At 34.8% G+C, this 27,619-nt stretch overlaps 3 protein-coding genes and 2 non-coding genes across 6 annotated transcripts; 3 read left to right on the top strand and 2 right to left on the bottom strand.

Moving 5' to 3' along the window:
- Positions 1-1,952: 1,952 nt before the first annotated feature.
- Positions 1,953-6,088, top strand: LOC133702524 (calmodulin-binding protein 60 B-like). The gene is made up of 8 exons (XM_062126818.1): positions 1,953-2,352; positions 2,792-2,867; positions 3,012-3,070; positions 3,242-3,735; positions 3,854-4,014; positions 4,095-4,298; positions 4,428-4,665; positions 4,909-6,088. The coding sequence occupies exons 1-8, from the start codon at positions 2,225-2,227 to the stop codon at positions 5,460-5,462; spliced, it is 1,914 nt and encodes a 637-aa protein (XP_061982802.1). The 5' UTR covers positions 1,953-2,224; the 3' UTR covers positions 5,463-6,088.
- A 515-nt stretch (positions 6,089-6,603) lies between these two features.
- On the top strand, positions 6,604-10,379 carry LOC133702525 (calmodulin-binding protein 60 B-like). 2 transcript variants are annotated; one of them, XM_062126820.1, is made up of 8 exons: positions 6,604-6,814; positions 7,263-7,338; positions 7,496-7,554; positions 7,915-8,408; positions 8,527-8,687; positions 8,767-8,970; positions 9,135-9,372; positions 9,715-10,379. In XM_062126820.1, the coding sequence occupies exons 1-8, from the start codon at positions 6,693-6,695 to the stop codon at positions 10,092-10,094; spliced, it is 1,734 nt and encodes a 577-aa protein (XP_061982804.1). In that variant the 5' UTR covers positions 6,604-6,692; the 3' UTR covers positions 10,095-10,379. The 2 variants fall into 2 exon arrangements, with proteins under 2 accessions (XP_061982804.1, XP_061982803.1); XM_062126819.1 differs by having other exon boundaries at positions 6,605-6,814; positions 9,571-10,379.
- A 1,018-nt stretch (positions 10,380-11,397) lies between these two features.
- TRNAD-GUC (transfer RNA aspartic acid (anticodon GUC)) lies at positions 11,398-11,469 on the bottom strand. The gene has a single exon. It is a non-coding gene; the product is annotated as a tRNA-Asp (tRNA).
- Positions 11,470-11,980: 511 nt separating this feature from the next.
- TRNAD-GUC (transfer RNA aspartic acid (anticodon GUC)) lies at positions 11,981-12,052 on the bottom strand. The gene has a single exon. It is a non-coding gene; the product is annotated as a tRNA-Asp (tRNA).
- Positions 12,053-12,666: 614 nt separating this feature from the next.
- Positions 12,667-27,012, top strand: LOC133703654 (ABC transporter C family member 12-like). The gene is made up of 23 exons (XM_062128267.1): positions 12,667-12,819; positions 13,015-13,365; positions 13,592-13,750; positions 15,282-15,516; positions 15,716-15,830; positions 15,911-15,991; positions 16,648-16,672; positions 17,069-17,180; positions 18,107-18,165; positions 18,944-19,050; positions 19,142-19,235; positions 19,958-20,125; positions 20,767-20,907; positions 21,171-21,371; positions 21,519-21,617; positions 21,704-21,856; positions 22,188-22,570; positions 23,161-23,341; positions 23,546-23,869; positions 24,404-25,160; positions 25,389-25,510; positions 25,885-26,130; positions 26,396-27,012. The coding sequence occupies exons 2-23, from the start codon at positions 13,030-13,032 to the stop codon at positions 26,546-26,548; spliced, it is 4,251 nt and encodes a 1,416-aa protein (XP_061984251.1). The 5' UTR covers positions 12,667-12,819; positions 13,015-13,029; the 3' UTR covers positions 26,549-27,012.
- The last annotated feature ends 607 nt before the right edge of the window (positions 27,013-27,619 follow it).

Raw genomic sequence — 27,619 nt, 5'->3', positions numbered from 1 at the left:
GATTTTCTATTTTTCATCAATTAAATGATGTTTTTAGATTAGATATGAGTTTATTGAGATTCACAATATATTTCTTATGTGTTTTCAAGTGGAAAAGGAGTTGAAAATAAGCTTTTTTAGAATTAAATGCATGATACATCTATTAAGGTGGACAAAGTTGAACAAGTAAGAGACACACCATCTTCATTTTAAAAATAAAAATAAAATAAATAGATAATGTGGTGTCCTCCTATTTCAAGTAAAATAAAAATACAATAATGAATAGGCATACAACATGAACTTTTTTTTGATGGGCTTGGTGTGCCGGCCCATCTTGGCCTGTGCACTTAACCTTTTTTTTTTTCTATTTTGATTACAATTTTTCAGGATGAATTAATCAAAGATTTTTTTTATATTAGTTTATTAAATATCACTTGGTTTTTGATTTGTGTTTAAATAAAGTTATGGCTTGCTTTGTGTCAAATTAGCAAATGCTCTTTAGCATTATTTTTTTTTTAATTTGTTTTTCAATAGTTTTCTTGTGCATGTCAATTTTTATTGTTGTATGATCAAATAAAAAATATATATTGTTTAAAAATTATTACATCCAATTAGATTCATGGTTGAGTTGTGGTTTAACTTCAGTTGATTTAAGTTGATCCAAAACATCATTTCCTCATTATGTAAAAAGAAAGTGTTAAAATAACATCGTATTGATTTTTTTTTTGGTTTAACTAGATTGCATCTAAACCCGTTAGGGTGACCGAGTCACATTAGATTAGTTTCCACTCAATTCATTTTGAAACCCAAGCTAGGCAAGGGGCAAATCTCTTTTAATATGAGTTTTGGTTGGTTTTGGTTTTTATTAAATAAATAACATAAATAATTTTTTTTGTAAAAATAAAAAATATTAATAAAAAAATGAGAAATTGTACTAACAATATATCTTTTTAAGTGAAATTTTAACTATTACACTTCTTATAAGATAAATTATTCCCGTATAATTAAATAAAAAATAAATTAAAAGCTCTTTGCAATACAAGATTAAATATCTTAATTTGCATATATTTCTCAATTTCTTTACTTAGCCTTTAATTTGCATTCAAAACCTTTTCTTAACATTTATTTGCATATTTAATTCTCATTTTTTTTATTAAATATGCATATTAAATTTAAATTTCACAATATTTTTTATATTAATAAAAAACATATTAACAATGTCAATATTCTTTTTCACTTTAAAAAAACCTCTTGATAGAACCATGGAGAAGCACATGACAATCAACTAGTATACATTATTCATTTGTTTTTGCATTTCAAGTTATATTTTAATTTTTTTTTGCTTGAAAAAATTTGAATTAATATTTTTTAGATTTATTTAATAATTATAATGTACTGATATAAAAAATAAAAAAATATAATATTTTAATTAAAAAATATTTTTAAAAGATATCAAACTGAATTATCAAACACACAGTATTAATAAACACACGTAGCGTGGGAGTGGGACTCACGGCAAGAGGGATTCACTTTCCCTTTTCGCTTTCATTTCATTTATTCGCCATCACTGTAAATAAGCTGACTTATCAATTAAAAAGTCAAACTAAATATATGTCCTTAAATTATATACCATATCGCAACTTAGTTCTCCAAGTTTCTAGTTTAACAATTGTACCCTCCAACTACTTTCAACTCAAGTACTATTTTTGAAGGTGTGTTTGGGGGTGGAAGGAGACAATAGGGGATAAGAGATACAGGAAGAAATTAAATTTATTCATTTTTTTAATTATTTTTTAAAGTTTTACTTCAGAGAAGCAAAATGAAATAAAGTACATTCGACTCCTAGAGGGTGAAATTGTTAAATAAGAAAAATGGAGGATTGGGTTGAAAAGTCACCATTAGTTAGAGGACACATATGGAGTCTCTTAAAACCATGGAGAAAAAGCAACAAAAACAAACCAACGAAACACAAACACACCTTCACTCTCAGTTCAACGAAGATTCGCAGACACTTCGAGGAAACTTCACAGATTCGTCCCTAAAATTCAGAATTTTCGATCAAACTCACCATTATTCCACTTTCCCGCCCCCTTTCTATCCCATCTTTTCTCCTCTCTCTGTAAAAGAAAACAAAAGCTTGGTGGGGTTTCTCTTTTACACAGAATACAGAAACAATTCTCTGTGTGGCAAAGGTAGTTTCTTGCTGCTTGTAAGAAGTGAAAGACAAGGTGGGAAATTTCTGAAGATGCAAACGAGGTATATGGATAGATCGAATAGTATGGCGGCGGCGCCTGTCAGAGAGAAGAGAGGACTTGACTCAAGCACTGGTGGTGATGAAGGCCAGCCTGAAAGAAAAAGGCCTGCTTTAGCTAGGTAAAAAAAATAACTTTTTTTTTCGTTTTTTTGAGTGAGATTTATATATATTTGCTTTGATTTTTGTTTTTAATTTCAGGTACTGATTTTTTGAATTAATGTTAGTTATGAATCTTTTACTTTGTGTCTTTTAAGTCAAAGGGAGTCTTTGCTTCTAGTAACCTACACAAATTAGAAGATATAAATTTATGGTTGAAAAAAGAATTTTTGGTTTTCTTTCTTTCCTTTTTTTTATGTGATTTGTGAAGAATATCAAGTAGAAAGCAAAAAATATTAATTTTTCTTGCTTGGTATTTGTATGAAATACGCCTTCTGTTTTGTTTGTGGGAAATGAAATGAAGGTCATTTAAGTGTGTTGTTGGGCTTGAAATTGTTAACTGGTTGAAACTTGAAATCCCTGTTGAAATTTGTCTCAAAAAGTTTTTGAATTTTCTTGCAGTGTAATTGTTGAAGCTCTGAAGGTGGATAGCTTGCAGAGGCTTTGCTCTTCATTGGAGCCTATTCTTCGGCGCGTTGTAAGATGATTTGTTCTTTTTCTATTTTTGTTACCATCTTTGAAGAAGTCAGGATGTTGTATGGCTGGCTCCGTGTGTATCTGTGAGTGTTTTCTATATATTTTTGGAAAATTATTTATTTTTTGAAGTGTTCAATGCAAACAGGTTAGTGAAGAAGTAGAGCGTGCTTTAGCAAAAATTGGCCCTGCCAAGCTTACTGGACGGTAAGTAATGTTTTCTTGTCTCTCTTCAGTGTGCTGGTGCCCATATAAGGTTGCATTTTCACATTCAATTATTTTAGAACCACATCATCTGATAATCTGTTGACAGAGCACGAGATTTTGCATTAGGCACTAAATTGGCATTATTTCTAATGCCAATTGAATGGAATGCAGGTCATCTCCTAAATGTATAGAAGGGCCTGGTGGAAGAAACTTGCAGTTGCACTTTAGGTCCAGGTTATCCCTCCCTCTGTTTACGGGCGGGAAAGTAGAAGGGGAGCAGGGTGCTGCTATCCATATTGTGTTGATTGATGGAAACACAGGCCATGTTGTCACTTCTGGTCCAGAATCCTCAGTAAAGCTGGATGTTATTGTGCTTGAAGGTGATTTCAACAATGAAGATGATGATAATTGGACTCAAGAGGAATTTGAGTCTCATGTGGTTAAAGAACGTGAGGGCAAGAGACCACTTCTAACTGGGGATCTGCAAGTGACACTGAAAGAAGGTGTTGGAACTCTAGGCGAGCTGATATTTACTGACAACTCAAGCTGGATAAGGAGCAGGAAATTCAGGCTGGGGCTGAAGGTTGCCTCAGGCTGCTGCGAAGACATTCGCATTCGTGAAGCAAAAACAGATGCCTTCACCGTTAAGGATCACCGTGGAGAATGTAAGTCCATAATTAGAACCAGAACTTCATATTTCATTTGTGTGCATGTGTGTAACTGCAGTACATGCTTGTCTTATTCTGTCTAAAATATACTAAATCTGCCATTTTCCCCTTGCAGTATACAAGAAGCACTATCCACCAGCATTAAATGATGAGGTTTGGAGATTGGAAAAGATTGGAAAAGATGGATCATTTCACAAGAGGCTGACCAAAGCTGGAATATATTCAGTTGAAGACTTCCTACGCCTAGTAGTTCGAGACCCACAGAGGTTGCGAACTGTAAGTAGGCTGTTTGGTTGTCGAATTATATTTCAAATTTCATTTTTTTTGTACTTATTCTTCTCTTCTATTTACTCTAGATTCTTGGGAGTGGCATGTCAAATAAAATGTGGGATAGTCTTGTTGAGCATGCAAAGACATGTGTTTTGAGCGGGAAACATTATATCTACTATCCTGAGGATGTGAAGAATGTCGGCATTGTTTTTAACAATATCTATGAATTGAGTGGCTTAATTGCCAATGGAGAGTACTACTCATCCGACTCTCTTTCTGACAATCAGAAGGTAAGAAATCTTGGATTATTGATTGGTTTGTTCCATGATGGATTTTTTGTTGCATCCATCTGAAAATTAGGAAAAAGAAAACAATTAAGATGAACTCTTAGAAATTTGTGATTGGTTTGGTTCTTGCAGGTCTATGTTGATAGCTTGGTGAAGAAGGCATATGATAATTGGATGCATGTTATAGAGTATGATGGCAAATCCCTTCTAGATTTCAAGCAGAATCAGGGCATAGTTGCTTCACAAAATGATGTCCCATCTAGTCAACAAGAGTTTTTGAACTCATATGATCATCAGGTTACTTTACCAATCATGTCAGTTCCAGTCCCTTCAGAGGAGCCTGTTATGGACTCAGGTCCCATTGTTGGAGGTACGCTTTTGACATTCAGAACAATCATAATACACATGAATAGAATAGAAGTAAAAGTAGGAGAATTGTTGGAATGCTGTACAGTTGCTGTTACTTGTTTAAACTTAAACCACGAGGAAGTGTTTCTTTCATGAAAGTCCTCCTGTTTGTTTAGAGGTTTTGTATTTCCTTGTTAGTACTAAGCTACATCATATATTTGGTTGCTGGCTCTTTTAATGCTCACTCATAGCACTCTCTCTCTAGGTTATAACAATGATATGGCTGCGAGGTTCTCAATACATTCACAGAATGGAAATCTCAACACCCCATTTCAATTCGATGCCACCTCAATAACCTTACAGAATCCTATGGTCAATACTTCACAGCAAATCCAGGTTCCAGGAACTGACAATTTACTAGCTCTTGCCCCCCCACAGTCTTCTATGTCAGGCTTTCAGAGTTTTGGCACATTGAATCTTAATTCATACGGGGGAACTGAGGACTACTTTTCAGAGGAGGAGATTCGTACAAGAAGTCATGAGATGCTTGAAAATGAAGACATGCAAAATCTTCTTCGTGGATTTAACATGGGAGGCCAGGGTCCCTCCTCCTTCAATGTCACCGAAGATGGTTATCCTTACTCATCATACATGCCATGCCCATCTCAAAACTACTGCTTTGGTGATGATCCATCTCGTTCATCAGGCAAAGCTGTTGTCGGATGGCTGAAGCTCAAGGCAGCCCTCAGATGGGGCATCTTTGTGAGGAAGAAGGCTGCTGAGAGGCGAGCACAGCTTGTCGAGTTAGATGATTCTTAGATAGCCTGTAAGGCAATGTTGATCTGGTTTTGGAGCTAACAGGCTTCCTGCTCAATTCCTAACTAACTAGAGCAGGCACTGCTGTTTTGGACACGTTTTCCTAGGTAGTTTGCTTGAGGTTCCGCTGCTCTTAGACATTAAACTAGATTTCCAAGGATCTGTGTTTGTATAGTCCTTTTACTGCCCAGTAAGCCAATATCCTCCATCAACAGCTGTTCTGCAGTTGCTTCCCTTCCAGCATTCGTGAATTCTGAAGGTTGACTGAGTTGAGCGGTTTGCGTTGAAGATATTTTTGGACGGCGGAGCCTTCTAATATTTTAGGCAATGTACTACCGATACTGAGAATTCAGCATGGACCCTCTCCGTTTCTGTTAGGAAGTAAATAGAACAGGAGCGGATGCTGATTGAATCACCTACGCATCTGGCTAGTAGGATTTTTATCTTATTTAGTGTGTTTTTGTTTATACAGGGTCAGCAAAATCATGCAGCATATTTTTCTTGTTCCTTTGTAACGTTAAAAATAATTGTTAGTGCTAGTGATGAAGCTGCCAGATCACAACCTCAATTCAGGCCTAAACTGTTGTAATTTATTCGACATAATGAAATAAAATCGGTATTTTGTTGGATGATCATCGCCTATCATATGATATGATTTTGTTTCTACCACATTTGCCAAACCTGGATTGACTCGATTCATAGGCCAATCAACAGGTTGAGTTTGAAAGTTAACTCGGTATCAATTAGTTAAAAATGTGTATTAACTCATAATTTAGTCAAAATTTCCTGTTGACTTTGTCAAAGTTTGCTAAATGACAAGTGTTTAGTTTGGTATCATTTCCATTCTCAAACTTTGTAAATTATCAGTGAAAGGATCAAAGGCTGTCTCCAATTGCAGAACACCATCATATATGAATGATAGTAGTAAAACAATGGTCATCAAGAGCCAAAGGGTTAATTTATAAGTTTTAAAATATAAAGGACTAATGTTTAATCCATTGAAAATACAGGGACTAAATAAAATGATTCACTACAGAAAACTCTGTTAATCTTAGGGAGATGAATGTAATGTTTAAAAAGATAAGGTGCAAAGTGTAATTATGCTAAAAAAGTACTGGAGGTAATTAAGTCCAAAATATCTTGTTTAGAAAACAAAACAATCTCGGATTGGCTTGAGCATAGTTCTTACTGTTTCTGAGTGAAAGGGAAGGTGGGTAATGCAAAACGCGGTAAATGGAGAGATCGGATAGCATGGAGGCGGTGCTGGCAGCGGCTGCGAGGGGGAAGAGAGTTCTTGATTCAAGCTCTGGTCATGATGAAGGGCAGCCTGATAGAAAAAGACCTGCTTTAGCTAGGTCAAAATCTTAACTTTTTTCCTTCGTCTTTTCAATTTTTGAAAGTGAGATTTGAAATATAGTATTTTCTTAGATTTTTGTTTTTTAATTTGAGTTACTAATTGTTCAGTTAATGTTAGTTTGGCAGTTATGAATCTTTGACTTTAGGTCTTCAAGTCAAGTGAGTTTTTTGCTTGTAGTAATCTACAGAGACTAGAAATTATGAATTTTATTATTTAAGAGATTGCATTTTAAGAAAGTAGCTGTGTTTTTTTTCCTAGAATGTTAGGTAGAAAGCCAAAAATAGTAGGTTTTTTGAATCGGATTGGTTCAAATTTGTTTGAAGAGAATGAAATGAAGGTAATTTCTGAAGTATAAATTGTGGTTTTTTTGGGTTTGAAGTTGTTAATTGGTTGAAACTTGAAAACCCACTTGAAATTTGTCTCAAAGTTTTTGAAATTTGTTGCAGTGTGATTGTTGAAGCTCTAAAAGTGGATAGTTTGCAGAGACTTTGCTCGTCGTTGGAGCCTATCCTTCGCAGAGTGGTAAGATAATCTTATGCTCCTTGTCTGTTTTACTACCCTCCTTGAATGATTTATGTTTCTGTTGTTTATTTTATAGGATCCTGAAAGATCAATTTGATTATACATTAATCTTTTGGAAAATCTTTAAAATTTTGCTGACATATTCAATGTTTAACAGGTTAGTGAAGAAGTGGAGCGTGCTTTAGCGAAACTGGGACCTGCCAAGCTTAATGGACGGTATGCAGTGTTTCTTTTCTCCTCTTGTAAATAATGCTCTAAAGGAACCTTTAGCCTTCATCGTGCTGGGGTATAAATGAAGTTGGATGTTTCCATTCACATTCAATCATTAGGTACTTGGCCCACCTTAAAAGTTTTTGCAAGAGAAATAGATTTTTCATTAAGCTTTAAATTAGCGTTGTAAATTTACACTTGAGGTTATTCTTAAATGATTAATGCATAATGGGATGGATTCCATTACATCCATGCCCGTTCCACCTTTACAAGTGATCAATTGTCTAGGAATTGGAGGGAGCTTCAGATTCTTGTTTACATGATTTAGAGAGAATTATGGTGCTTCTAATGGTCAAGACAATGCAGGTCTTCTCCTAAACAAATAGAAGGGCCTGATGGAAGGAACTTGCAGTTGCACTTCAGGTCCAGAGTGTCCCTCCCTATCTTTACGGGTGGTAAAGTAGAAGGGGAGCAGGGTGCTGCTATCCATATTGTGTTGATTGATGCAAACACGGGCTGTGCTGTCACATCTGGTCCGGAATCCTCGGTAAAACTAGACCTTATTGTGCTTGAAGGTGATTTCAATGATGAAGGTGATGATAATTGGACACAAGAGAAATTTGAGTCTCATGTGGTTAAAGAACGTGAGGGCAAGAGACCACTTCTAACTGGGGATCTGCAAGTGACACTGAAAGAAGGTGTTGGAACTCTAGGCGAGCTTACTTTTACTGATAACTCTAGCTGGACAAGGAGCAGGAAGTTCAGGCTAGGGCTGAAGGTTGCCTCTGGCTATTGTGAAGGCATTCGCATTCGTGAAGCAAAAACCGACGCCATCACTGTTAAGGATCACCGGGGAGAATGTAAGCTCATGAATATAACCAGAATTTCAGATTCCATTCTGTGTGTGCATGTAACTGGCAGTATGTGCATTTGTTGTTCTGTCTTACAGATGTTAAATCTGTATTTGTTGCCCCACAGTATACAAGAAGCATTATCCACCTACATTACATGATGAGGTTTGGAGATTGGAAAAGATTGGAAAAGATGGATCATTTCACAAGAGGCTGAATAAAGCTGGAATACATACAGTTGAAGACTTCCTACGCTTAATAGTCAGAGATGCACAGGGGTTGCGGACTGTAAGTATGCAGTTTGGTTGTCAAATTATATTCTAATTCACATCTAGTTTATAGCTATTCTTCTTTTCTGTTATTGCAGACTCTTGGGAGTGGCATGTCAAATAAAATGTGGGATAGTCTTGTTGAGCATGCAAAGACATGTGTTCTGAGCGGGAAACTTTATATCTACTATCCTGATGATGCAAAGAATGTTGGTGTTGTTTTTAACAATATCTATGAATTAAGTGGCTTAATTTCTAATGGGCAGTTCTACTCAGCTGATTCTCTACCTGACAATCAGAAGGTAAGTAATCCAGGATTATTGATTGGCTAGTTCCATGTTAGAATTGTTGTCCTATCCCCCATGCATTTGAATGCAATTTTGGTTTGCATTTCATCTGAAAACCAAGAAATAGAAAATAACAAAGATGTGCACTTAGAAATTTTTGAATGGCATGGTTCTTCCAGATCTATGTGGACAGCTTGGTGAAGAAGGCATATGATAATTGGATACATGTTATAGAGTATGATGGCAATTCCCTTCTAGACTTCAAGCAGCATCAGGGTGTAGCTGCTTCTCAAAATGATGTTCCATCTGGTCACCAAGACTTTTTGAACCCATATGATCATCAGGATAGTTTACCGACCATTTCAGTTCCAGTTCCTTCTGAGCAGCCTGTTGTGCACTCAAGCCCAGCTATTGGAGGTACCCTTCTGAAGTTCAAAACAATCATAATATTTTAATTGTGTTTCAGTTGCTTGTTGAAAGCATCAATAAGTTTTTCTTTCATGAAAGTCCTGCTGTTTGTTTAAGGCTCTTTGTATTTCCTTTGTTAGTACTATACTTCTTCATAGGTTTTGTTAATGACTTTGTGATACTCTCTCTCTCTCTCGCCCCCTCTAGGCTATACTGATGGTACGGTTGCTAGATTCTCAATAGATCCACAGAATGGAAGTCTCAACACCCCCTTTCAATTCGATGCCATACAGAATCCTCTGGGAACTAACAATTTACTTGCTCTTGGCCCGCCACAATCTTCTACCCCAGGCTCTCAGGGTTTTTGCGCATCGAATCTTAATTTACACAGAGGAAAGGAGGACTTCTTCTCAGAGGAGGAGATTCGTACGAGAAGTCATGACATGCTTGAAAATGAAGACATGCAACAACTTCTTCGCATATTTAATATGGGAGGCCAGGGTCTCTCCTCCAATAGTGTCGCCGAAGATGGGTATCCTTACTCATCATACATGCCATCCCCATCCCCATCCCCATCCCCAAATTACAGCCTCAGTGATAATCCATCTCGTTCATCAGGCAAAGCTGTTGTCGGATGGCTCAAGCTCAAGGCAGCCCTAAGATGGGGCATATTTGTGAGGAAGAAGGCTGCTGAGAGGAGGGCACAGCTCGTCGAGTTAGATGATTCATAGATAGCCTCTGAGGAAGAAGGCTGCTAAGTTCCTTGCTAACTGGAGTAGGCACTGTCATTTTGGACTCGTTTACTGGCTAGGATCTTTTCGTTCAAGGTGCGAGAATCTTTCCATTTGTACAGAAAGCTACTGGGTTTTATCTCTTTTAATGTTTAGTGTGTGTTGCTTGTATAGGTCAACAAAAACAAACAGCGTGCATTTGTTATACCTTTGTAACATTAAAATTTAACTTTCAGTTGCTAGTGATGGAATCTTGCCAGATCAAAACCCCAATTTAGGCTGAAATTTTTTTGTTATTATTTTTGAATTGAAGTAGTGTTCATGCCATGAAATAATACGATTTCGTTCATCGCCATTTGCCAGAGGAAGAGTTGGCCTATTCGAAGCAAGAACAATTTCAATCCGCGGATACTTTATTCCTTTTGAGGGATTTCCATTAGATCCCAGATGAATGGCCATCATAAAGAAATGCTCATGATATAAAGTTTGGGTGATCAATCAAGTATGAAATAAAATTGACTGGGAATTACAAAATTGATGCACGGATATAAACATGAAACAAAACCCATCAAATTCATAGAACATATTTGTTCTTAGCAGCAGTGTTAGGTTAGAACTTTTTATTCGCCCCTGTTTGGAACCATTCCACCAAAAAAAAAAATTTAAAATTTAAAATTGTTTATATTTTTATATTGTTTTGATATCAAAATAATTTTAAAAAGTTATATTATTTTAATATATTTTTAAACAAAAAACAATTTAAATTATAACTGTTATCACATTTCTAATCATAATCTTAATCTTCCTCAACGATATAAATTTTGAGAATATTTAGTATTATGGTAGTTTTTAATTTTACCTTATCATTAAGAAACGTTAAATAACATTTAATTTTTGTAAGTATAATTGCATTTCAAATTTTAATCTTTCAAAATCTAAAATAATATGGTTTTATTCATGAAAATTTATTTATTTATTTATTTATTTTCATATAAAAATCTATCTTGAAATCACAACTGTTTTTTTTTTTTTAAACGACAAAAGTAACGACAAAACTAGGGGAGACAGTCCACAATCTCCGGCAATTGAATCGATGGAGTAAAATCTTGGAATCTTCAGTTACCATTGCGAGGATTCCACTCGGCGATTTTGACCTGCGAAGCTACTGGTCCGTCGAATTGCGAGGGAGAGGAGTGGTAGTGAACAGAAACAGAGGAGGGCGGGCTTTTTGGAAGTTTTAATTTAATTCATTAACTGATTAAAATTGGCGGAATAATTAAGAATTGAAAATAAAAAATAGGAGCGCCGTTGCCGGGGATCGAACCCGGGTCACCCGCGTGACAGGCGGGAATACTTACCACTATACTACAACGACTTAGTTGCTGGTATTTGACATTTTAAATAGTTGTAAAATGACAAAACAAACCGAGCATCAGTTCAAAAGCCTCTATTATTTTTTGGTAATTTCAACGAAGAAAATATCCAGCACTGAAACAAAGTTCTGTTTGAAATGATTTTTGCAGGTTGATTTTGGTTACTTTTTAGCTTTTGATTTATAAAATAGATATAAACATGTTTAATTTGTGATAAATAATTATTTACTCAAATAAAAATGTGTTAAAATTTTAATTTAATCTACTCATGGATTCTAAATTATTTTACATGTTTTATTTAAAAAATAAAACTGACTTTAGTCGTTTTTACTGATCTAAAGTCGTTTTAATTTACTTTTATCATAAATTATTTATATAAAAAATAATAATTTTTTTTCCTGTTTTTAATCAACAATTGTAAAGATTATGGGGATTTTCTGGGTTAACGGATTCTAAATCCAAGTAATCAAAATGGAAGATGAATGTAATCAACAAAAGAAGAAAAAACAAGAGCGCCGTTGCCGGGGATCGAACCCGGGTCACCCGCGTGACAGGCGGGAATACTCACCACTATACTACAACGACGTAGCTGTGATGTTAGAGAATGATAAAATATTTATGTATATTATATTAACATTTTTGACAAAACAGTCCCTGTATGATTGAATGTGTTCGGGTACCCATCCAAGGGACCTTTTTCTTTTGAAGAAATTCACTGGAGGGACTGATTAGAATCGAGGGGTGTTTGGTGTCTAGTATTTTTTAAAATGGTTTCTGGTTTAAAAATATATAAAAATAATTATTTTTATTAATATATTAAAATTATTAAAAATAGTTAAAAAATATTAATTTAATATTTTTTAAAAGCCATAAAAGCATTTAAAAAACACCTAAAAATAAAGTTTTAGGGTGTAAAGTGCTTTTCAAAATAATTTTTTACAAAAAAATATATTAAAATAATTTTTTTATTTTTTATATCAACACATTAAAACATCTTAAAATACTAAAAAAATATTAATTTAATAATAAACCATCTTTGAAATTAAATTCTATATACATCAAGGCTAAATTCTTTTAGTTTTACGATGTATCCTTCATACGATCCTTCCATATAGCACACCTTTTAAATAAAGCTTTAAAAGTTAAATAAATAAAAAAACCTTTAAAAGTTTAATAATGAAAGGGAAAACAATAATTTCACTGATATAGGTAATGATCGCTATCGTTGATTTTCGTTCTCCTTAATTGTCTTTTGTAATTGCATGAAAAACTCCACACTCCTAGTCCTAAAGTTCAATGAAAAACTCAAGTATCTTTGATTCTTCAAAATACCTACAGTAGCATCTGAACCAGTAAGTTGACCCTTCTTTCATTAAACTATCCATTTTGTATTTTTTATTTCTTTCAGTAGCCTATATACCTTGCTATTCTTCTTAGCATTGTGTTCTGTTGCTACCGCTCATTTTGTTGTGTTTTTCTTCTTCTTTTCTTCTCCTATCTCTGTATAATCAAATAAGGTAAGAATTAAGCGGTTTTGGTTTGTGTAGGGGCGGTGGGGAAAGATGGGTTTGGAGGCATTGGTTTGGTATTGTCGACCTGTGCCAAATGGGGTTTGGGCAACAACAGTGGATAATGCATTTGGTGCATACACACCCTGTGTTGTTGACTCCCTAGTCATTTGCATTTCTCATCTGGTTCTTCTTGGCCTTTGTTTGTATCGAATATGGTTGATTACTGACAAAAATTCCAAAGCTCAACACTATTGTCTCAGGACAAATTACTATAATTACTTGTTGGGATTGCTGGCTGCTTTTTGCACAGTCCAGCCTTTATTCAGGTTGTTTATGAATGTTTCAATCTTCAATCTGGATGGGCAGACTGCTCTCGCTCCCTTTGAGGTACACGAGTAAGGTTTCTCATTAATGTTTCTGTCAAAGATAAAACTTCACTTCTAATCTTGTATTTGCTACTTTTCTTTCTTTTGCTTTGTTCTTTCTCGTTTTAAATAAATCTGTATTTAACTTGTTCAATTGGAAGATTACATGCTTATATCTTTAGATAATTGTTTGTGCTGGAACACTGGCTTCTTAGTAGAATGCTAAGTAGATTTTCTGTCCTTTACAGATGGTCTCCTTGATTGTTGAGGCCCTTTCCTGGTGCTCCACTCTTATTATGATTGGTTTGGAAACAAGAATATACACTCAACAGTTTCGATGGTATGTGCGGTTTGGAGTCATTTATGTGTTGGTAGGGGAAGCGGCAATGCTCAATCTCATTCTGTCAGTGAATGATGATTACGACAGTAGGTTAGTCATTCTTCCATTCCCTCATCAAATTAACTCAACCAAGTTCTATTTTTTGGTATTTTCCCTGAGGTTGTAGTGTCATTTAATTTGAGCATTTTTGTTTCTGTGCTAGAGCCCCATCTTCTTCTGCGTTATTAAGGTGTTTGACATAATTATGTTTATCAAGAGAAGAGGCAAGCTATACATTGTACTGTTGAATGGAGAACCATTTCTTTAGTTTTACAATTGTAATTACTTAGTTTATAAAATATGTGTTGCTAAATCGAATAGTAGCCTTCAAGGGAAATAAACAAAAATTACAGTAATGATGACCATAATAACAATCTGTGCTGCCAAACTTCTTACAGTAGAGATTAGGAAAGAAAAAAAATTAAAAACTGAATTTTTGAACAAGAATAGATGTCCTGACATCTTATTTTATAAAATGGATTGAAATTGCTCGTGAGCGCGTGTGTGTGTGGGAATACATGTCACAATTCAGGCTAAAAAATTGGCAGAAATAAACTATTTTATGGGAACTGGTACTACAGCTGTACAAGCCTCAACAAGCATGTTTTTAGCATATATGCAAGTTGCGATGAGGTTGGATTGGCTGGAGTAAGATAATTTCATGGTTATTTTTTTATAAGAACGCATGCAACACTAACAAAGCTCTTCTCTGGAGTTCATATCCTCTTGATATATGTTGGGGGCAGCACTAAATTACAGTTCTTTTACAAATGCAGATATATATTCTATATGTATTTGGGCACAGTTTTCTGCCAGGTTCGGAGCCTTCTTTTATTTCTCATGTAATATAAACAATATAGACTCTATCAACTCTTCTAATATTCTCATCTTTCTTCTTGCTACTTTAACCTATCATCCATTCAATGGTCTTCAGAATAGGGCTGGTAAATGCTCATGCTAAGGTGGACATCTCTAGCTCTTTAAAAGTAACTTGCCTTGGTCTTGGAACTTGGAAGACACTACAACTTGAGAGCCTAGCCTGGCTTGCCTTATACACCAAATCAACAACATTTTTAAATTTAGCACCTGATAAGGAATTTCTATGTACATTTTTGGGAGATTTTTAAAATTTTGGAGTTTGTAAGAATGACATGAAAGCTGCAGTTGTTTTGGCTGTGTTGATACTCATCAACATAGCTTTGTCCGATTTCTCTTCTGTTGGTAAATGTGGGGAGTGGACAGCCATGGATGTTGGCATCTTTAGATCATAGAATTGAGCCTGTTGAAACTTTTAGTCATATCCAGATGCTAAAGTAGCCAATAGATACAATTTCTTTCTCAAACTGCCTGACAGTCTCTTAACTCTTTGATTGAATTGTTTCAACTTTTGTTCTATAGGTCACTGCACATCTTGTGGTCTAACTACAACACAACAGAGGACTTTCTAGGGACTCTAGAATTTTGAATGTTACAGATTGATACTGAGATGATTGAGTTGTTTAGAGTATAACAACATTAACAATAATTCTTGGCATAGAAGTTAAATCTTGTTTCATTAGCTTGACAAATTTCTTAATCATTCCCAAATATTACACACACCTCAATTATATCTTGCTGTGTGGTTACTTTTGTTGCAGGTTTTGTTTGGGATACTTCTACTTGTTCATATTCCCAATTTGGATCCTTGTTCAGATTATGTTATGATGGAACCTGAGTCTCCTGATAATAGTGCATATGAAGCACTTCCTGGAAGACAGCAAATATGTCCCGAGAGGAATGCCAACTTATTTTCTAGTAAGTAGTTCATTGTTTACTGTTCTCAATGCTGAGAGACTTGAGAAATCTTGGTTCTATTTCTCAAGGAGTTGTTTAAGATAGTAAAAAGTAATGAACTTGGCTAGGGGTCAAAAGTGTGGTTTCAGTTATAGCTAAGTTGGTTTTCTGATTTTTTGAGCTGCTTTTATATATATATTGATTCTTTGCCCTCTGCAAGGAATATTTTATTGGTGGCTGACTCCACTCATGAAGCAAGCCCATAAAAGACCTATTAGTGAAAAGGATGTTTGGAAGCTAGACATATGGGACCAGACTGAGACATTGATGAACAAGTATACGCCTCCTTCTTCTTTTTCCATAGTCTCAGGTCAACCTCTTATCCCTTTTTCATAAATGTTTTCAGCTCTTACAGGTTCCAGACTTGTTGGGTTGAAGAATCTCAAAGGCCAAAGCCATGTCTTTTAAGAGCACTAAACAATAGTCTGGGGGGAAGGTATCAGTTGAATTACATTCTCATGTTGTTTCATTCCCTTTCATGTTGATACTCATTGGACTTCAAACACACCCAATGATGGGCTTATAGTAGTGGCCTATCCTTCCTAACACCTCCAGAAATATAAGTTCTTTTGATCGAAATCCTTGAATATTTCTTTCTCTCTCTTTTTTTCCGACTTTTAAACTAGAAGGTGTTTGATTTAGACCCCTTGTGTTAGCTTTCATCCATTTGTCTATCAAATGACACTTGAGTTACATTTGTTTTCCTATAAGTTCAAATGTCATAAAAGAAAATAATAAAAAAAAATCATCAAGAAATTATCAGCCTCCATCAATATTATGATCAAAATATCATCAAGAACTCAACCCTTGAGATTTTTTTATGATTTTCTTGATGCTTATTTGGGTGATTTTTGAGAAAAATATGGGGCTTGCTTGTCATATTTAACAACTAAAAATATAAGATGAGAATACGAATCAAAACAAGCTACACTTTAGGGGTTCAAACCTGTAAAGCATATCAGGGGTGTTGTAAAACATACTTACTATACATGAGATGTTTGTACGGCTTGGCTTCTTGTAACAAAGATTTTCTTTTACTATTGCTTGTATTCATCTCAATTTATTTGTTTTTCGTCAATACATTTTCTGTAGGTTTTGGTTAGGAGGATTTTTTAAGGTATGTTTTCATTGGATTGTTGTTAATTTGCTCTAACTTGTTGAAATTCTTGATAAGTTATCGTTCTTACTTCTGCTATATTGTAGTTTGAAATCAACGAACCTGGAAGCTTGATTTTTTTTAGTTCTATTTTCTAAATTTCATGTTGTGCTATTATTGCTCTTGATACATAATCTATAGTGAAATTCTAGCCTCTCAACTATTATATTGCAGGGAATACTCAGTTTGAACATTTATCAGTTGTGTACCATGCATTATTTTTTCTGCTATTATCCTAATTTCAATTCAAACTGATGTTCGAGACTGAAACACAACAAAGTGGACTTTAGGAACTCTCTACTAATGGCATAAGCCATGAGGTGCTTATACCGTTTTTATTTTTGTTTTAACCTGTAGATTGGCTATGATCTTTCTGAATTTGTGGGACCTGTTGTATTGAGCCACCTCCTGCAGGTTCATTCCTTTATTGGCATTAACTTATTCTATGTAATGTTCTGTTTTGCTGTTAGCTAGAGTTACATGTTTTGTAAGAATTTATTAAGGTATCATATAAAAGGGTTTTGACGATGCTAATAAATTTTACAAGAACTCCAAAATGCTTATTGATGTGGTCAAATGCTTATCTAAAGGTTGGTCTTGACCTCCAGAGACCCGTAATGCAAGTAAAAAAATATAAAAGATAAATTATATGATAAAATTTATATGATATGTGAACTTGAAATTGCATTGTAAATAACTTGTGTATCTACCCTAAGGATAGTTGTTTGAGAATAATATCAATTACATATTGAGACCTCACCTAACAACTTAAGCTTTTAGAATAAGATGATTATTTGATATGGTATCAAGGTGTAGTGTGTGCCTATATAAGTTTCAAGCCTGAAGAACTTTCACTTGAGGGGATGTGTTAGAGAATAATATAAATTACATCTTGAAACCTCACCTAACAATTTAAGTTTTTTGACAGTAGTGTAGGTTATCATACACAACTAATAAGGATTTGGCTTTGGTATCATGGTAAAAATATAAAAAATACAATTATAAGGATATAATTTATATTACAAGACAAAGTGAAACAATGAGGAATAAAATAGATCTGTATATTGAACAACTTTTGCATCTACCCTGATGGTGGTATGGGTTTATTTATATGTAACCTATATACTTAAATAAAAAAATACATTCACAATCCCATAAATTGAGCTTCAAGTCAATAATATAGTTATTACATAATATTATAGCGTGAACGCATAAGATTCTAACAACAAGAATTCTCTAAGGCCCCAATATAGACTAGAGAGAACCCTTTAATGGTTAATTTGGTTGATAATTATCACCTCTAGTGTGCATAAGGTTCTCCTTATATATCAAGGTTTATTTGCAATAAACTTTAGGTAAATCGATGGCTTAGCTCCTAAGCTATGAAAGTGCTAGGGCTAGAATCTTCTTTAATGGCCCTTTGGTTTGCCATTGGTCAAATATCATTTGGGAAGGTACATTTTATTCCACATCATATAATTTTCTTGCTATTCACACATAATATGAAACTAAAAAACAATGTTGTTCTCCCACTCTCCATAACTTAGTTCTTGAAGACAGGACTTGCCAACATTGGAACTTTGACGAATATGTATCATATAATATTGTGCATAATTGTTCATACATGGAAATAGATGCCTTGAATGCTGAAAAGAGAGGGAAAAAAGGTGTTTGCAATGAGTATCAATTTTTCTTCGGGATGTTATATTTAATGCATAGGCTTCTTTACTTTTCGTGTCCTTCGCACTTGATTACAAAAGGTCAAGGAGTGCATTCGGGTATGAAGCAATAAGTTATTTTGGGCACAATGTTGTAAGTTAACTAATATGTTTGGTAATATTACTGTGATTTACGCTTCAAGTTTTTGTGTTCTGTGTCTGAAAAGATATTTTGAGTCAAAATAGGCAATCAAATGTTAGAAAATTAACTCCTGCAAAAGTTACAAATTTTAGTTAAAATCCCTACATGGTTGTGTATTAGAGTTGAACTAGTTTCAATCAAATAATTTTTTGGACAACTTGCAATATGAGAAGAAGGTTGAAAAGTAACTTAAATCATGTGATAGGAAACACACGTGATATGCTTCGAGTTGCTGTATCAAGTCATTAGATTTTAGAAGGATCTTAATTACTTATATAGTTTGATAGATTTCTGCATTTATATTACGTATCTAACCTTTTTTTTTATCGCATCAATATCAATTCTCATTCTCTTGATCTTTTTGTGTGATAGGCAATCTTGTTGAACAGAATGACACAACTAACTAAGGAAGGATTGCAGAGGACAGACAAAAGAGTCAGCCTCATGAATGAAATCTTGGCTGCCATGGACACTGTGAAGTATGGTTTAAGTTTAAGAAGAATTGCTCTTATATTTTTAATTTCATTCCATTTAAAGTGATTGTTTTGACAGTACACTGAAATATTTCAGATGTTATGCATGGGAGAAGAGCTTTCAATTTAGGGTTCAAAGTGTGCGGAATGATGAGCTGTCCTTGTTTCGCAGTGCCCAATTACTATTTGCTGTATGGGGCACACTATATATATTGGAATTTATTTTTTTGCTTCGTCCCTTTTAAGAACATGCCTAAAGCATGATGCTTCAGTGGTTCCATTTAAATTAACATTCATAATAAAATTTAGAAAATTGTGAAAGTGATCTAACTTCTAAGTATGGTTTGTCCTGTGTTTCAACAATTGCTAAAAATTACATTTGGTTTGTCCTGTGTTTCAACAATTGCTAAAAATTACATTACATCATACATCCCACCACCTGTAGAGTCATGTATACTTATGTGTTATGATAAATATGTGAACTTTTTTTTTTCTTATGAAAAAGAAAAGCTTGTATACTTTGTTTAGATTCATAGTGAACATGTAGCTATATATGTATACTGATAAAATCTATCTCCTAACAATGCTTCTGACATGTATGTCATCATTTGCTTGCTCCTCTAATGTGTAAATATGGATACCAGTTACTCTAGTGTGGTAGAATCATAATGGTTTGCTCCTCGAATGTGTAAATAAGCATATTAGTTGATGTAATCTGGTAGAATCATAATGATTCACAAAGGAGACACAATAACTAAACACTTAAAAGGGCATGATTCGTGACTTTTTTGTTGCACAAGTGATCTTCATCCTCCACATGCAGATGCAATCAGAGGCAATTTTGCCATATTGCTATTACTTAATGTATGGCATCCTACATGTGCATTCGCTGACTATTTCCCTTTTATTGCAGTTCAACAGTTTTATGGTGAATAGCATTCCAGTTGTTGTGACACTTGTTTCATTCAGCACATTCACCTTGCTTGGTGGAGACCTGACCCCTGCAAAGGCTTTTACATCACTTTCTTTGTTTCAAGTGTTAAGATACCCTCTAAACATGCTTCCTAACTTACTGAGCCAGGTTCTGTAATTTTTCTATTTCACTAATTATATTGCTTGATAATATTCAAATTCCATTGATGTTATCAGTGTTGCTTTTGATTTTAACTGATTCCAAGAAAAGAAAAGAAATTGTCATGCATTTTTTCATTAGTCTTTATAATTTCACGTCACAAATGGTTGAAAGTACAAGCCTTCTCCAAAAAGCATGAATTTGTTCCTTTTTTCAAAAACTTCAGAATTTTGTTTTTAACTCACTAGGATTATTACTAGGAACCCTTGTAAAAAAAACTTCTTTCCAACAAAATACTTTTGTCTCTATAAAATTCCAAAATAAAACTTTTCTTACCAAAATATTTGGTTGTGTTTTTTTGTAGAAGATTTCTTTCACAGAAGGTTTTTACTAATTAGGCCAAAACTGAGCTGGACAGGTATAAAACACAGTTCTGAACAAAAAAAGTACTAGCTTTATATATTTTCTTGCATAATTCTATCTCAAGACAAATTTTTCATGTTCTTCATTGAATCTGTGTATGTGCTTACAAGAAAATTCTTGTCATATTGTAATTAATATTGTAGTTAAGATCCTACCCTGCATTCCTGCACGAGTGCTCTTATTGGTTCTATTCTTTCTTAGATGTCTAATAGTAACTTGTTTTGTAGGTTGTAAATGCAAATATATCATTGCAACGCTTGGAGGAACTGTTTCTAGCTGAAGAGAGAATTTTAGCACCAAATCCACCTCTTGAACCAGGAATTCCAGCTATCTCAATTGAAAATGGGAACTTTTCATGGGATTTAAAGGTTACCTTCTGAAGCTTAAGCATCTAAGAAATTGGTCTTGTGGTTGGAGGGTAGTTTCATATGAGCTTTGTTTGAAATTCTTGTATTTGCATTTGATTGGAATTCTGTATTCTAAACATAGTTGCTTTACAAATTATACTAAAAACATTGTTAGGCAGTGGTGATGGTAAAAACATCATGTTATTCTTGTAGTTGACTTATTGATGTTAATTCTCAGACATTCTTCCTATCCAAGAAATCTTAAAATCTCATCCTTTCTCCAGCTAGAAAATCCAACATTGACAAATATCAAATTAAACATACAAGCTGGCAGCTTAATTGCAATCGTTGGTGGGACTGGAGAAGGAAAAACATCACTTATATCAGCAATGCTTGGAGAGCTGCCTCCTATGGAAGATGCAAGTGTTGTTATAAGAGGGACTGTTGCATATGCTCCTCAAGTTCCATGGATCTTCAATGCCACAGTGAGTTACAGCTTATTCTACTTCGTTGGAATTATTTTTGTCTGTGATCTAATTATTTAATACTTTGTATCTTTGTCGCTTCTCTGGTATTCTCCAGTTTGCTTCAATGGGGTGCACATTCCTGACATAGAAAATCCATTCTTACAGGTTCGTGACAACATATTATTTGGGTCAAAATATGAACCTTCACGATATGGGAAAGCTATTGATGTAACTGCATTACAACATGATCTTGACTTATTTACAGTTAAGCGAATTCCTTTCTCTCTCCCAAATGCTTCTGTTTAATTCAAAACATCTCTTACATCACTAGCTCATAATTGTTTATTCAGGGCCATGACCTCACTGAGATAGGTGAAAGAGGAGTCAATATTAGTGGTGGGCAGAAGCAAAGAATTTCCATGGCCAGGGCTTTCTACTCCAATTCAGATATATACATTTTCGATGACCCTTTAAGTGCTTTAGATGCTCATGTTGCCCGACAGGTATTAGGCCATGTTAAACAGTATAAGTTCATATCAAAGTTAATTTGATAGCTAGTGCTACTTGCTTAATTTATAGTGATGTTGATATGGTTTGCAGTGATGAGAAGCTCTTTATTATCAAGCTTATATTATACGAAATGAACATTCTGTAACTTCATTCTGACAATGTTATTTCTTGAAGACCATGATAAGAGCTGGAGGGAATTTCTTCATGTTTCCTTTTCATATTACTCTTGTGTTTTATTCGACAATCACTAACTTTACACGTAGAAACTCTAAAAGTGAGCTTCCTCTTAAGCTAAACATTAGACTCATCTCAAATTATTTACAGGTCTTTAACAGTTGTATTAAAGAAGGGTTGCAAGGAAAAACCAGGGTTCTTGTGACAAACCAGCTACATTTCCTTCCACAAGTGGAAAAAATTATTTTTCTCAGTGAAGGTATGATTAAAGAGGAGGGAACCTTCGAGGAACTCTTTAAAAACAGCGAACTATTCCAGAAGCTGATGGAAAATGCAGGGAAAATGGAAGAGCAAGTGAAAGAAAAAGAGAACAGTGACAATTTGGACCACAAAAGCTCAAAAGCAGAAACTAATTGGGAAAATGAGTTGCCACAAAAGGCAGGCTATACAATGAAAGGGAAAGAAGGGAAGTCTATTCTCATCAAGCAAGAAGAACGAGAAAGAGGTGTTGTCAGTTGGAATGTTTTGATAAGGTAATATAGGGGGCTTATTTAAGATTCTTGCTATATAATAATAGTTGTATTTTTTTTTGGCAATTCCTAACAATGCCTTATGAGAAAGACCCTTTTCTGAGTCCATCCTATGGATGTTTATATGATGCTCACAACATCCCAAAATAAAAATCGAGTTCATGGGCGAAGCCCTCTTTGATTTACCAAGGAAACATCAATGCAAGTCAAATTGAAAACATATTTCCAGATCTTTAACTTTCATGCCGCAATTATGGCCAAGGTAGCACTGGATGACCTGAAGACCAGTGATGCTCAAATATTCACTTTTCGAATGCAAAATCATTTTACACCAGTTGGATACCAACTACTTACTGTAGATGTTCCCATGTTATTCAAAGTCTTTGTAGTTTTAACTTTTAAGCACCCCAGTACGATTTGGCTGGACATGTAGTTGAGCCTTCACTCATAGTGAAGGCTGGAACAACTGGTAGTAACATTGTCTGATTACTGATGACCATTTTTATATGTGGATACATTATTATATCCTAGTTTTTCAAAGAGAAGCTTGTTGTGCTTGTACTTGACACATACAGTTTGATATTCATAAGCAGGTACAACAACGCATTAGGAGGTGTATGGGTGGTTTCAATACTTTTTCTGTGCTACTTATTAACTGAAGGTTTTCGAGTTTCAAGAAGTACATGGTTGAGTTTTTGGACAAATCAAAGCACTTTGGAGAGTTATAGGCCAGGATACTTCATTTTCGTGTATGGACTTCTATCATTTGGTCAGGTCTGTTTGCAACCTGTGATTGACATCAATATCTTAGAGGCCCAGCATTTTGTATGATTTTAGCAGGAAAAAGAAAGAAATAAGTGAATCCATTATGCTTTTGTTTCATTTACAGTTGTTTTTTAACATAGTAGTGAGAGAAAATTTAGAATTTATGAAATTGCTATGGTCTTTGTGGTCTTACTTCATGTATTTCTGGTTCAGGTGACTGTGACACTAGTAAACTCTTATTGGTTAATCAGTTCAAGTCTTTATGCGTCCAAAAGACTTCATGATGCCATGCTAGATTCCATCCTACGGGCTCCAATGCTATTCTTCCACACCAACCCAACTAGGAGGATAATCAATAGGTTTGCGAAGGATGTAGGTGAAATAGATCGTAATGTTGCCAATTTTGCCAACAATTTTCTAAACCTAGCTTGGCAGTTACTTTCAACTTTTGTGCTGATAGGCACTGTGAGCACAATATCATTGTGGGCCATAATGCCACTTCTGATCTTATTTTATTCAGCCTATCTATATTATCAGGTATGTTGAGAAATCCTTAGTTATTTTTATTTTTTTTGGAAACTGTTATGGGTTTTGCAAAGAATATAAATTTAGTATTTTGGTTGGGATGCTCTATGAGGTGGTTTCTTCGAAGTATCATTTTCTTGTTGTTTTTACCACTTTCACATGTAAAGAGTAATCTTCTAGATAAGCCCACTCAGGTCTTAAATAGGTCAAATGCATGTCTCTTCAAATTTAGAGTAACCTTAGACCACTTTATGTTAGGAGATGAACTCTATAAGAGGTAACCCTATGGATTTTGTTTGGGAGAAAAGACATGTTAATTTAAAACATGGGCAAGCATCCTAAAATCCAATAGGAACCTATTTTGTTGGACATATGCTTTGCGCTCTGAGCTTCCATGTTGCCTGTCAAGAGATATACTCAACATGTTAGTTTCTGCAAGCATATATTTTCTGCTAATGTTGAATTAACATAGTTATGTTAGAAATTTTCTCATCATCATTGTATGTACACGCTCTAATAACATTGCTGATGCCCTGTGTTGTACAGAATACATCCCGTGAAGTGAAACGTCTGGATTCCATCACCAGGTCTCCAGTTTATGCACAGTTTGGAGAAGCATTAAATGGTTTGTCAAGTATTCGTGCTTATAAAGCATATGATTGGATGTCCATCATCAATGGGAAGTATATGGACAATAATATTAGATTTAGTCTTGTAACTATTAGTTCAGATGGTTGGCTTGCCATAAGGTTGGTAACTTTAGGAGGGATGATGATTTGGTTGATAGCGTCATTTTCAGTTTTGGGGAATGGAAGAACTGAAAATCATGTGGGATTTGCATCTATAATGGGTCTACTTCTTAGTTACACTTCGAACATCACTGATTTGTTGAGTAATGTTCTAAGACAAGCTAGTAAAGCTGAAAATAGCTTAAACTCTGTTGAGCGTGTTTCCACGTATATAGATTTACCCTCCGAAGCTCCAGCCATAGACAAGAACAATCGTCCTCCTCCTTCTTGGCCTTTGTCAGGATTAATTAAATTTACGGATGTTGTTCTACGTTACAGGCCCGAGCTTCCTCCAGTCTTACATGGTTTGTCCTTTGCAGTCTCACCTACTGAAAAGCTAGGAATAGTCGGAAGAACTGGAGCTGGGAAATCTAGCATGTTAAATGCATTGTTCCGTATCGTAGAACTGGAAAGAGGAGAAATCACCATTGATGGTTGTGATATTACTAAGTTCGGACTGACAGATTTGAGGAGAGCTCTCAGTATCATACCACAATCACCAGTTCTCTTTTCAGGTACTTGTCAAGAGAAACTGAAAACTGGATTTTGGTAGTTCAATTTCTTTTACTTTCAGATGAGTAGAGATAATTTATGCTTTTACTCTCTTTTATTTTCTCTTTCCACTTGACAGCTTGCTAATCTATAACTTGAGATTTGGTCCAGAAACCATTGCCCAGTTTAAGCCATTTTGTGGATTATTTTCAACACCCATGTCATTGTAATTGTCACCCATTTTCTTATAGGGACTGTGCGATTTAATCTTGATCCATTCAGTGAACACAATGATGCTGACCTATGGGAGGCTTTAGAGAGGGCACATTTGAAGGATGCTGTTAGAAATAGTTCTTTTGGTCTGGATGCTCAGGTATGATCTTGAAATTTCCTTTTATCAAACTATCTTCTGCCAGTGAATATTAATCTGCCAAAATGTTTTTGTAATATATATATATATATATAGCATTTCATATTATTTAGAAACCATTGAATGTGTAACAAAAACTAATATTAGGCTCTTGTGGTTGAAAATACCCCTTTAGGGCAAACATTCTGTAAACATATTGCATTGTGTTTGATTAAAGCTGATTTGAAGTCAAAGAACTGTTTTTGATTCGTAATGTTTATTTAAAGCTGATTTGAAGTCAATGACTGTTGTTGATTCATAATTTTGCAGATGCAATATTAAGTTGATTATAGTGTAATGCAAACTGTAAAGTTATTTTTTTTTCTTTTCGTGTCAAGGTTTATGAGGGAGGGGAGAGTTTTAGTGTTGGACAGAGGCAACTACTAAGTCTCGCTCGAGCGCTGCTGCGAAGATCTAAGATTCTTGTTCTTGATGAAGCTACTTCTTCTGTTGATGTTAGAATTGATGCTCTTATCCAGAAAACCATCCGAGAAGAATTCAGATCCTGCACAATGCTAATTATCGCTCATAGACTAAATACCATTATTGACTGTGACAGAATTCTTGTGCTTGAGGCTGGTCAGGTATGCTCTCAAATTTAGTTTCCAGAACTTGTTTCCTACTCGCTAGGAAATTTGAGTTTATTGAACACATTCCTGAAAATTTAATGTCCATAAGAAGTAGCTGGAATCATCAAGAACGTCTATGCTAACTAACTTCAACTTCATTCTCAATTTTCATGATAACGTCTATGCTAACTAACTTCAACTTCATTCTCAATTTTCATGATTCTGACATCTTTTATAGTGATTCTTTATTCAACTCATGGTTGAATCTTTGATCTTTCAGGTTTTAGAACATTCTACCCCAGAGGAACTGCTATCAAACGAAGGAAGCGCATTCTCTAGGATGGTTCAAAGTACAGGACCAGCAAATGCACAGTACTTGCATAGCCTGGTGTTTGAAAGCAAAGAGAACAAGTTAATGTTTATACATTCCTGATAATGTCAAACAATCTTACTTCTTAGCTAAAGAAAAGATTTTACTCCTTCCCAAGTTGATGTTTTTGGGCCAATAAAACTATTAGGATGCCAATTGAGCAAATTAGATGAGGTGTGCATGTCAAAAGCTTGCACATTCTAGGAGATAATTGCTGCTGCATGAGGTCTTGGTTATTTGCATAAAGAGCCTGCATGTTCACTATCAAGATGCAGTTCACAATTTCTTCGGTTCTACACCTGCAGAGAGCGAGGGAGGTAATATTTTATGTCTTCATTGTGTAACTCACAGCAGAGAGGCAAGTTAAACTATGATTTCGTAATAATTGCTTCAGCTGTTAAATAATTTGATGCTGTAGCTTCTTGTGGACCTCATTGTTAGGTTGTTTCGATGTCAACTCCAATTTGTTACAAGAATTGCAAAAGTGACGATGCCAATTTTGCAACTTATTTTAGCTCTTTCTTTCATATTTCTGATTAATAAGTCTGTTGTTGTTAGGATTTCAGCTTGTCATGTTGTGTTAACTCATTGAATATGATTATTTACACTTGGGAGATCTTATGATCAAGTTTGATCTTGCATAAACTTCTTCGGCATGACAATATTTCAACCTTTACTTGGTTGCTAGGTACATCAATGCAGTGTCTGAATTATGCTTTGCTTAATTTGCCGGAAACAAGAAGTGAGAATTGCTGGTTCTAGTCCCAACACTACTTACATGAATGTTAAAAAAAATTACAAGAAGAATTCTCATGAGGCACGTTGACAAAGCCACGAGAACTCTCATGTGGGCATGTTAATAAAAACCACAAAAGGTAACATCATTGTCTAATAGCTAGCCATTTGAGCCTAGCCTAAACTGCCAGCATTCTAGTTGTTGGCTCTTTGGGCTTGCCTAATAGCTAGAAGTCCTAGACATTCAGGACCATGCTTGAATGACTAGAAATCTGACATTTTGGGTTCTGACTTCTGACTCATCTCGATTCACATTGGTTTGTCCAATCTTGCTTGGACACACACATCCTTCTGCATTGCAAGATACACTTTTCTAGCTCATGATTATTTTATTTTCTG

This window comes from Populus nigra, chromosome 9, assembly GCF_951802175.1.
Source record: "Populus nigra chromosome 9, ddPopNigr1.1, whole genome shotgun sequence".
NCBI classification, from domain to species: Eukaryota; Viridiplantae; Streptophyta; class Magnoliopsida; order Malpighiales; family Salicaceae; genus Populus; species Populus nigra.
This window is presented reverse-complemented; position numbering and strand designations above follow the sequence as displayed.

Coding starts and splice junctions, on each gene's coding strand:
- LOC133702524 (XM_062126818.1), top strand. CDS start 2,225: ATGCAAACGAGGTATATGGATAGATCGAATAGTATGGCGGCGGCGCCT. Junction 2,353..2,791: donor AAAAGGCCTGCTTTAGCTAG/GTAAAAAAAATA, acceptor ATTTTCTTGCAG/TGTAATTGTTGAAGCTCTGA. Junction 2,868..3,011: donor AGCCTATTCTTCGGCGCGTT/GTAAGATGATTT, acceptor CAATGCAAACAG/GTTAGTGAAGAAGTAGAGCG.
- LOC133702525 (XM_062126819.1), top strand. CDS start 6,693: ATGGAGAGATCGGATAGCATGGAGGCGGTGCTGGCAGCGGCTGCGAGG. Junction 7,339..7,495: donor AGCCTATCCTTCGCAGAGTG/GTAAGATAATCT, acceptor AATGTTTAACAG/GTTAGTGAAGAAGTGGAGCG. Junction 7,555..7,914: donor CCTGCCAAGCTTAATGGACG/GTATGCAGTGTT, acceptor AAGACAATGCAG/GTCTTCTCCTAAACAAATAG.
- LOC133703654 (XM_062128267.1), top strand. CDS start 13,030: ATGGGTTTGGAGGCATTGGTTTGGTATTGTCGACCTGTGCCAAATGGG. Junction 15,517..15,715: donor GAATGCCAACTTATTTTCTA/GTAAGTAGTTCA, acceptor GCCCTCTGCAAG/GAATATTTTATTGGTGGCTG. Junction 19,051..19,141: donor GCTGCCATGGACACTGTGAA/GTATGGTTTAAG, acceptor GAAATATTTCAG/ATGTTATGCATGGGAGAAGA.